Source organism: Lottia gigantea, assembly GCF_000327385.1.
Source record: "Lottia gigantea unplaced genomic scaffold LOTGIsca_5, whole genome shotgun sequence".
NCBI lineage: Eukaryota > Metazoa > Mollusca > Gastropoda > Lottiidae > Lottia > Lottia gigantea.
The window spans coordinates 1,444,093-1,455,417 of NW_008709715.1; the positions used below are offsets into that span (position 1 = coordinate 1,444,093).

Sequence of the window (11,325 nt, forward strand, 5' to 3'; positions counted from 1 at the left end):
TGAGTTTTATAATTATTTCATAAAATATTACGTGAAATGACAAGCCAAATTCTGTATCATTGGTTTATCAAGTATTTTAAATTTCAGAAATTCTTCAAATATCTGAATTTATAGGGGGTCATAAGAAGAATTTTATGAAATCTGGGATGTAATAAGAGCCCTTTCTTTAATTTCAGAATGATATTAACTAGAATTACCTACCATCAGATAAAGATTAAGGCCTGAAATTCCCTATAATGTTTAATTTTTCAAAAGGTGATTATGCATATATATGTATATGTAAACTTAATGTAGCTTTGAAGTTAAGAAATCATCCTTATTTGTTCTGGCAATTATCGATTCAGTATGCGAAAAATTAAATAGAACACTGTATAATGATTGAATGCTTATGTTAAACTTTGAGCCCATAGTTTGTGATCTGCTTCGGCATACTCCCAAGAGGTTTATAATGTAAAAGGAGATTTATATCTTGCAATTATTCTTAACTTTAATTGTTAGAGCTTTGAATACCTTGTCTCTCATTTGATCTGTTTGAATCACATTACTTGGTAATCTTATACCTTTGAAATAAAATCATCTAAAGAAATGTGTTAGTAGTGATATCTCTGGAATTTAGAATCTGTATGAGATCTCAGGTTTATATTTTTGTAAAATATTAGAAGTTTGAAATCATATTGCCGTCAACCCTGTCCATTCATCCACATTTCTTGTAGGCATGATAGAGGCTACCGCTTTTATTTGATCTTGATGAAACATGGTATGCATGTATAAATTTTGATGAGATCTCGGTCAAGTTTGAATTTGGTCATAATCGGATGAACGGTTTTAGAGTTATTGCCTTTGATTTAGTAAAAACGTTTCAAATTTTGCTTGCAGTGATGACACAGGGTGCAGTTTTTATCTGATCCTGATGAAACTTGGTATGTAAAATATATATTGATGAGATCTCAAGTTCAAATATGGTAATAATTGGATGAATGGTTTTGGAGTTATTGCCCTTGAATCTCAGTAAAGCTTGAAATTAGTAACAATCGGATGATTGGTTTCACATATTAAACCGCTACAAACTTTATCATTTCTGAAAATGAAAAATGGAGTTTTACGTCCTACTTTTCTGCACCATGTGGGCTAATGAAGAAGGGCAACGCCATGCAGGGTGCAATGAGGGAAATTTTGTCAGGACGGCGGCATTAGCCTGCTCTTTTTCGATTTCCAACTGTCGAGGGATCTTTAACATGCACAGCCTGTAGCACACGGGGCCTCGGTTTATTGTCCCATCCGAACGACTAGACGCTTTTTCCATGTCAGCCCCTCGTAACTGCATCACTGACAGGGGGAAACCGGGTTGAAAAATCCGAAGGTATTATCTTGACCTATGACGGGATTGAACCCTGGACCCTCAGGTAAGCGAGCAAGCGTCTAACTCACTGAGCCACCATGGCTCCTTTATCATTTCTGAGAGCTGGTAGTGGGCGTATGTTATATTGCCTTGCAAGCTATCCATTCTATTGCTGTTGAAGCAATACGAATACTATATCTTCGACTAAGATGTTCCAGGTCGGAGAGACATGGATCAAACCATAGAGTGACATGAGAATAAAATGAACAATTTAGTTGTAGTCTGTTTATTTCACAAGTAGCGTCCCTTCGGGCACCTACTCAACCTTAACAGCTTTCATTAAACTGAAGAGCTCTGAATAGCGGGAAAGTCCTGTTTACATTGACTTTTCCTTATCGATATTGTCTGCTCTGTAAAATAATCTGTGATAATACAATGATATACACAGATAAACCAGATCCTAGAGGTGTTGGTGCTTTTATGAATGATTCTGCAGATGAAAATGAGACTGCCACATATTCAAGGTCTAATTCGAGCAATTTTCAAGACCACAACGAACGATTCAAATTGAAAGGAAGATCTTTTAGCAGGCAGTATGCTCACTTATATTCAGAAAGACTTCTGACTATGAAACCTAAACTTATTAAAGCTGCTAAAGAGAAATGGGGTAATTATTTCTTTTATGCCTGCCCAGATTATCATGGAAGATTAAATATTATAAGACTTGAACATTGTTGTTGAATGATAAATTAAACATCTACTAATTGGAATAAAGTTTTTCAGACAAGAAAACGGCGGCAGAATGCGTCACCTATTTTCGTGTACAATGTTTGATCTATAAATAAGTCTAGATAAACACGTTGTATGCATACCCAGTGGTATAATTAACTTCTCTTAGTATTTATCTTTAATATCAATTCATTATAACTAGTGACAATTCATTCAAAAAACCACGATTTAAAAAAAAAATAGTGACTGACAAAATAAGATACGTAGCGTGATTTATTGCTAAAAGTCACTGAAACAACATAAGAATATGGTCCACTTTGTGTTCCATAGAAATTTTCTGCTGACACGGAATCCGCTAGTTGATCACGTGACTTCATTCGTTGGATTATATTCTAGCAGACGACATTTGGAATTCCGATTACAGCTCGGGATTATAATGAAATTCGGCCGATAAAAAATGATGACGTTTGGTAATAAGTGAAATCCGCCATTTTGTATTTTTCAAAGTATACATTAATACATTTTACCTTGCTTGCAACTATTGGATTCATTCTACTAGCTGATATTGTACAGAAAACCCATGTTTATCAAAACAAACTAATGCGGAGGTCGCGCAAGGTCGCTCACGTAAATTGTTAATCATTTCCGAAAATCCACGAATAATAGGTTTCCACGAAATTAGGTTACTCGACTGTATAATAGGTCTATATTCTCTGCAGTGGCTTATTGATCACAACATTTTATTTCTAAAATTTTACAGGTCCAGACGTGAAAGTAAGAAAGTTACATGAATTAGTAGTAGATGAAAAGTGTGTAGTTATAGGTACAATATTTAAACACATGGAGTTAAAACCTAGTATATTGAAAGAAGTTAGTGAGGAGGTATGTTGAAAAATGTGTTATTGACTGTACTTTTCAAGATTTTGAAGCACAACATTTTTGTCTGGTCTATCCACTAATGAAACCAGCTAAACTTTTACAACCCTAGATGTTTCTAAGAACTAATCGAATGATAGGCATCAATAAGCAAATATAATAATGTGATTTTTTCAGCACAATTTAATGCCCCAACCTATACTCAGTAAATATACGGATGAAAATGATAAGTTGATATTAGAGGATGAATTACAGAGGATATTTTTATTGGGTGAATTAAAACCACCTACCTCTGTAACAGGTAAGTAATTTTTTTCTTCAAATCTATCTGTGTTTGTATAAATATACATAGACTGATTGAATTATACGCTAAGATACATAAGGCATATATTTTCAATAAGCCTATTTTTACTCTGTTACTCGCATATTATTGCTTTAATACTGGGACAGTATGGAATGAAACAAAACCTTAAGTTTGCTATAAAGATTTATTTGATATTTTGTTCAACAATTTGAATTGATTGAAATTATGGTTTTATACAGGTCCAGTAATAGCTGTATATGGATGTGAGCCTGAAGATAAACCTGGCAAGTTTCAAGTTGAAGATTTTTGTTTTCAGATATTACCAGACCAAGTACCAAGACCAATATTACAAGAAGACAGGTAAAGAATTGGGTTAAATATGAGCTTAAAAAGTGTCAATATACTACAGTATAATATAGTAGTATTATTTTTACACTACAAAAATTGATGGAAAACTTTGAATCCATGTGAAAGGATTGTATTTCATTGACTACAGTGATACTCTCTGTCATCTGTAAAAAGTCCTAGATTAATCACTACATAATCTTTAAAAGAGAAAGTCCTCATTAAACCTGCCAACTGTCTAATCTATAGAAAAATATGACACATGATATTTCTGTATTGTTTCAGATATATTGTATTAGTATCAGGTCTAGAAATGGGAGGTAAACAGGAAAAGTTATTCCAATCTCAGTTATTAGTAGATTTAATAACAGGACAACTAGGTGATGAGGGTCAACAAGAATCAACAGCTAGTATAGTCCGAGTTATTCTGGCTGGTAATTCTTTAAGTAAATCAACTCAAGATAAAGAAAGTTTAAATAAGGTATGATCAGTTTAAAGCATCTGTAGCTATCTTATTTGTATTTATGTTGTGGAATATCAGGGATCATGAGTATATTTTATAATGATTTGTATTGTATTTTAGGCCAAGTATTTAACCAAGAAAATAACAGCTGCTAGTGTAGATGCTATTAAAAGTTTAGATGATATTTTAGTTCAGTTAGCAGTATGTTTTGTTTCTTCTCTAAATATATAAGAGTTCTTTTGATATTACTTACTTTAAATGCATTGCCGAAGATATTTCTTGATATTCCATTAAAGTGGTTGGACATGAGAACAGGAGCTCTCTTTTTTTGTTTGTGGTTTGTTTTGGTGGTAGTTTGTGACATCAGCTTCTGCTGGAAGAACTTGTAACTTGTTATCTGCTAACTGTCTAATTAAACTGTTATAGTGAAAGAATTTTGAGATGCAACTTAAAAATTTTCCTTGCCTTCAATGGAATCACACAGATAACAACTTACCGATTGGCAATTGGCTTACCAATTAAGTGTTTCACCTGAGATCATATTTGTATTATTTTAGAGCTGTGTAGATGTTGATATTATGGCTGGTGAATATGATCCATCTAATTATACTCTACCACAACAGCAATTACATAGATGTATGTTTCCACAAGCTAACACATATCCTACATTACATAATGTCACTAATCCTTACGACTTTAGTCTTGATGGTATCAGGTCAGTAGTTTTCATCCATTGAACATTCCTGGGACTAACTCAGATTGCAGGAAATGTACCAATGTAACAAACTTTTTCTTGCACATTTCTTTTTGTTATAATATAAATATTTTCTATATCTGATAATGATAAGAGACTTATAGATGCAGGTTGAGTTCAAATATGATAGAAATGAGTATGAAATATGATTTATGATCTATATTGTAGAATACTAGGTACATCAGGACAACCTATAGAAGATATATATAAATACAGTGATATAGAACATAGAATAGATATGTTAGAAAAAACCTTAATCTGGGGACATATAGCTCCTACTGCTCCAGATACACTGGGTAAGTTATAATTCTACTTATTGATGTCATGGTAGTATTGAAAACTTTTATGGTTAATGAAATGAACAGAATTTTGCATGCTGTTCTACACAATGCTAGATTCAAGATTCTCAATTTAAAGTAAAATGAAATGCAATGGATGTAAGAAAACGTGACAAGAGGTAGGTTTATTACTAAACCTTTTCAACTATCTTATACTCATTAGTGTCAGAATAAGTAAAGAGATCAATAAAGTGAAAATAACGTAAAAGAAGATAGTAGTTTCTATGTATTACAGGTTGCTATCCATTCTATGAAGAAGATCCATTTATTTTAAATGAATGTCCTCATATATATTTTGCTGGTAATCAAGACAAGTTTGAATCTAGTATATTTAAAGGTAATCAGAAATTAATGGGAAGAATAAATTAATATACCCTTTCAAAACTTCCGCTGCTCTATCTATCAACCCCAAAATGTATTGAATTTATTTTACTTGGTTTTTGGTAATCACAGTTCATTGACACTTAGTACTCAAAAGAATCAGTATGAAATATAATGGATTTGGTGTCAGGCAATTACTGATTTTCATGTTGTTTGAAATCTTAATTACAAGAATTTCTAAGATTCTATTCTTTCTAATTTACAGGTGATAAAGGTCAAGAAGTATTATTAGTAACAGTACCAAAATTCTGTGAGACTACGTCCGCTGTGTTAATAAATCTACGTAATTTAGAATGCCAAACTATTAATTTTGAAGCTAACTTTTCTTCAGGGATAATGGCTGATCCCAGTCCAGAGGTTGACAAATGATCCTGTGAATATAAATGATTGATCGAAATGAATTTTGAACTATAATGTGCTCATGTTAAAATGAAATCTGTATAGATTATTGAATATTTGTTGAATTAATGGAACGTGATTTGCTAATATTGAAAACATGCTGATACTTAAGGAAATATGTCGTGTTTCGATATGAAGCAAACTGGATTCAGCTATTTTCAGACACTTGATCCTGGCTAGGTATTTTCAAAATGATCTTGGTCTTAGGATATCCTAGAAACAGTGTTAAATGATAAGACTCTAGGACATCCTAGTGCTAAGCTAAGTGAGAATACGTAGACTAGAATTTTACATTACAAGGTTTAAAGGCAACCCTAAAATAAAATTGTATAAATAGTATATTATATTAGCGTGAACTCTCTTCTGTTACTTCACATTTAGTTATTTTCTTTTCCCCTCATATAGAAGTATAAAGCAGCAGAACACAAGATTAATAAAACTTCTTAAAAAGTTGCTCAAAAATATCTTGAACTTCATTTCTGACCACACCAGCAGATATCTGTGGACAGTGTGTATGTTCAATGTTACCAAAGTCGTTGTATAACGTGCTCAATAAACATTATTACCACCTTTCATTTACTCATGCCCTTGACTTATTGAAAGCTCATTTTCACGAATATTGGAAGTCATATGGGTCAAAATCATACATAATGCTTTTTGTGGTTATTTGAGTTACCCCCCTCTAGTAGAAGCCTAGAATCTTACAGAAGCCTACTTCAAGTGACATATTCACCTAAATATTTGATGATTAGATAAATGGGCTTGATATAGTATAAGCATAGCACTTACATAATAAATATCTTCACGAGCAGTCAGATGACGTCTCGATTTTAAAATCGGTAAAGCCCTAAATATAAAGGGCTCTGAATAACTGCTTGTGAGAAAATTAGAGTAGGCTTTTGGAAGTAACCATAAAGTAATATTATGTTATAAAGTCTATGAAGGGACGCTGATCTATATAAATAACATTTATAAATGGTTTATTGATATGTAGATCGGTGGTAAGGAGTGACTCAAATCTTGATTAACTTAATGGGTCGATTCTTCGGGACCCCCTACCCCATAACGAGAGATAAATAACTTACAGATCAGTTTACTTAACTAACCGACCAAACACGTAATATTGGAATTCTGCACTCACAGAGCTGTGATATGATCAATTAAGAATAAAAGCTTCAATATCTATATACGTTAATCTATTTTCTTCCCATTTCTGCTATTTTATTGACAGAATGTCAAGAGCCTGTGATTAAACCATGAGATCTTCCATGTACTGACGTGTGCTGTAAACCTTTCTGAAATTTCTGCCAGATTTAGCTAGGAAATGGCAGATGAAATCACATTCAGATAGACTTTAGGTCACAATATAAAAGATTGAATGCCTGCGGCTACATGTCCTACCAGTTGCAACATTCTGTAACTTCCGCACTTCTTTGCTACGTCTCCTGTTATCGACTGGCGTATAAGCCGTAAAAGCTTACGTAGGGGCTGATAAGAGTCAGCATACCATAACTAATTAGAGGTAAGCTACCATGAAGGATCTGTGGTAATAATTGTTTAATAGGTTTAGTTGTTATAGGCTGGCCATATATTTTTGCCTGATCTTATTAGACGCTATTGGCAGTGATTAAAAATCGAGAGTAATGATAAGGTTTTAACTTCACTCACTCTCAGACAGATTAGGTTATATATAAAAGATTAGCATGTCCATTAACTTGATCAGGTTACAATAGATCGTCGTTAATAACCCAAATCTTGTTACCATAGCTACCAACAGATGGTAAACTAGGGGTTTTCGGTAGGGAGGTATAAGTGGACGTTGTACAAATAAGGAACAGAGTAAACCGTCGCAAAGAGCTTTTGTAAATGTCATCTATATAGTACAAGAAAAACTTCAAGATGCAAGCACCAGTAAATGAAATAAAGGGTGACGATGGATTTTATGACATACCAGTAGCTGTTCAAAATAAGAGACGTTTATTGTGCTATGAGTGCCAAAGTTGCTTCTGTTTATTGGAATATAAGAAACAATACCACCGTTGTCCGATGGGGCGAGATATTGAAGATGAAGGATTTTGTGATGATATTGAACGACTCGCATGGATAGTCCAAGGAATTAAGAGTTGGTATGTGACTCACAAACGACAAGTAGTCCAACATTAGGTGCAGGTTATAGGCACCAGGATATTAGAATAGGTGAAGGGAATTGGAACTTATATAAACTTATGAGGCAGCATTGTGATACGTTTAATATATTCTTTGTAAATCTTTGTACATTGTAAAATTTTTTACATCTTTTCATGAAATATTTACAATTTAATTATGATGTAACAAACATGTATTTAAATGCTGATTTTGAATGATGTACTTGAATAACGGTACCATGCTAATTTACATTTCATAGAGTTTTGCTCATTTACAAGACATTTTTCTTTCTGATACATCACACATATATTTATTTTTCTTTCATATTTGTACCATGATTTGTGTATATTATCATTATTTATTAACACATAAAATGTCAATAAAATTTGTAATTTCAAATCTTTGTTTTTTTCATTTGAAAATTATGTAGCAAGCAAACTCATCTTAATACATTTTACTAAGGATGAAGGTCTCTGATAACAATTATTTTCACAAGAGGATATAGTAAAATGATGAACCACAGATTCATTGAACAAAATATTGTATGAAAGTGTTTAATTCAGAAGTTATGCTCTGATTCATATGTACTATGATCAATGTAGTGGTCAACATGAATGACATATGTAGCCCAATGAAGTTGCTTATGTCAAGTGACAAGAATAAGGGTCTACTAACATTTAATATGGTCTTATTTGACATATTTTGGGTTACCAAATGAGACATTGAATGGATGTCAAATTGTGTAGAATTTATATTTCTTTTCCTTTCCCACAAAAGTTGCTCACATGATTGTAGTGTTTATCATAATACAAAATAATTTGTTACAATTCTGTGCTGTTACTCCTGTTGATCAAAGCACATCACATAGATAAAGATTTGAAATGATCTCAAACACAAAGAAATATAAACAAGAGACAGTATAAAGTACTTCAAGAGCACATGCAGATCTTCTTTCTAAGGTCCACAATAAATTGGTATGAGATGACTTTGAGCTTATGGACTGTCTTTGAGCAGTACATGATGCATCACGGGAATTTCTAACATAACATGTACATGTGTATGTTAATAGCACTATATCAATTGATTAGCGAACCAATCCTTTCATCAGTCACACTTTTTATATGCCACCATAGCATCCACTTTATGTATTGTAGTTGTAAATGACCTTAATCTGACTTCTTCTGAATTTACAACAAAATGAGGACCTGACTCTCCCCAACTTTCTGGTACATCTAAATCTTTATCTGTATAGACCAATATATCAAAGGCACCTGGAAAAACATTGTTTCATTAAACTGTGCTTGGAGCATCTTGCAACTGACAGAATCTGAGAGCAACTGTATTTTTATGAAGGACAGATAGCAATTGGTCGCATAAGCGTGAATTTGACTGAAAGTTACATAAAGTTGGACATTTGCACATTGACAGCTAATAATTGCCAGGTGCCATTAATTGCTCATGTTCTACTTTCCAGCTCAAAGTTGATCGCAATATTACTATTGGAAACAACAGGGGTACAATCAAATTGACAGTGTCCAATACAATACAGACAGCTACTATTTTTCATCTCCTTGTCAGATTAAGTTTCCTTGTTGAAGAATGGGTGTCACAAACTAGAACTTTGCCAGATAAAGCAAGATCCTTCTTTGCTTGAAAGTACTTACATGCTGTTTCTAATAAGGGTAGAAATGTTATAGAAGCTGTAATTTGTCTTATAACTGATTTAATACCATCTTTTATTTCTTTTTCATCTTTCATTCTTTTACTAATAAAACAAAGAAAGAATCAAAATGTGATTTTATCTTGATACACATATTATGGCTTCAGGTTTTGTTTCAGCCTAAAACTTTCAATAAAAAACTCAAATTTCTTGGTTGATCGCACTGGCTCATATTCCAATTATTCAAATAGTTTCCAGATAGGACATAAATTAGGCCAGGCCAGTTAACAGTGGTGTGTATACAAATGCAGTGGTGTATGTAGGATGCTGGCCATGCTCCCCCCTCTCCATGCTCAAAATTCATCTCAGGCCATGTGAAATCTGTTTGCTTCTGGAGGCCTCTGGCACTGACTGGCAGACCTTTGGCCCTTGTATTTCGCCCCCCCCCCCCCCACCCACATCAAGAGATTTCTACAATGTGTGGACTACTTACGTTTCTGATGTGACTGTCTTATCACAATCTATATCAAACTGCCATCGTTCTAATACTTCATTAGTATGTATACTTTTAACAACCACTACCAACTTCTGTAGGCTCATATTTGTTAACCATTCTATAACACAATCAGTCACAAATTGTGTTAAGGGATGAAATATCCAGTTTCATAAAAATATGAACACCGAATGAAGTTAGAACTTTCAAGAAATGTGTTATGCTTAAATCTGAATATCTGCCTGCAAGTTACTTTTCAACTGAAGGCACTGGCACAAGGTTATTGAAGTAGGCCTACATCTCCATATTACATTTATATTGAAAATTAAATGCGTTGCAAGACGATTATAAAAGGAAATTCAGCTTTATACGAACCTTTTATTTGAGATGTAATGTTATCTAAATATTCCTTTAGTTGATCATCAGTTGAAACTAATAACGTTAACCCATATTTTTGAGCCCTTGTGAAAGATTCTGGTGGGTAAATACCACGTTGATATAAAATACTATTAATACCATAATCTATAAACACAAATTATATTGATCATTCTAATTCAAATATTTATCTTTTGATGTTTGTCTTATTTTCCAATTATGAATATGCAACCTAAATTGCATCTGAATTAGGGCTCCATTTCAACAATCTGGTACACAGGAAGAATAAAATGGTGATAACAACAGTCCAGCACAATTTTGATATCAATATAAATTCTGTTTCTGTTGTTTGCAGCCTCATCTTTAATCATTTATTTTAATTGCGGGCCAATTCCTTGAAGAAACTTCAATTGTTAATTTGTTATGACGGTTGATAGTGCGAAAAGTCCTTCTACAAGAGTTTATTATGATACGAAACGTCTTCAACAAGGTACACAAAGACATAAGACAAGTGGAAAATTAATTTGCAAAATTAGAAATTCATGTCAAGAAATTCATCATAAATCATAGACTGATATTTGGAAATGTTGCTACTTACTAAAAAACTCCGTGACAATTTCTGTAGATCCTTTCAATGTAATGGCATTCTGTGTTTTCAAACCCGCCATGTTTGAATTCCCCGCGTCGTAACCGGAAGTTGAATTTTGAAGCCAGTTGTTTCGTA

The 11,325-nt window shown here is 33.1% G+C and overlaps 2 protein-coding genes across 2 annotated transcripts; one reads left to right on the top strand and one right to left on the bottom strand.

Moving 5' to 3' along the window:
- Positions 1-1,819: 1,819 nt before the first annotated feature.
- Positions 1,820-5,898, top strand: LOTGIDRAFT_106607 (hypothetical protein; the record flags this gene model as incomplete). Its single annotated transcript, XM_009061802.1, has 10 exons — positions 1,820-2,006; positions 2,829-2,950; positions 3,122-3,245; positions 3,488-3,608; positions 3,879-4,074; positions 4,177-4,257; positions 4,614-4,771; positions 4,979-5,106; positions 5,384-5,485; positions 5,735-5,898. 10 exons carry the CDS (start codon positions 1,820-1,822, stop codon positions 5,896-5,898), a joined length of 1,383 nt encoding a protein of 460 aa, XP_009060050.1.
- A 1,863-nt stretch (positions 5,899-7,761) lies between these two features.
- Positions 7,762-11,269, bottom strand: LOTGIDRAFT_182926 (hypothetical protein; the record flags this gene model as incomplete). The annotated part of the gene is made up of 5 exons (XM_009061803.1): positions 7,762-9,344; positions 9,738-9,838; positions 10,227-10,347; positions 10,602-10,748; positions 11,200-11,269. 5 exons carry the CDS (start codon positions 11,267-11,269, stop codon positions 9,178-9,180), a joined length of 606 nt encoding a protein of 201 aa, XP_009060051.1. The 3' UTR covers positions 7,762-9,177.
- Positions 11,270-11,325: the final 56 nt, after the last annotated feature.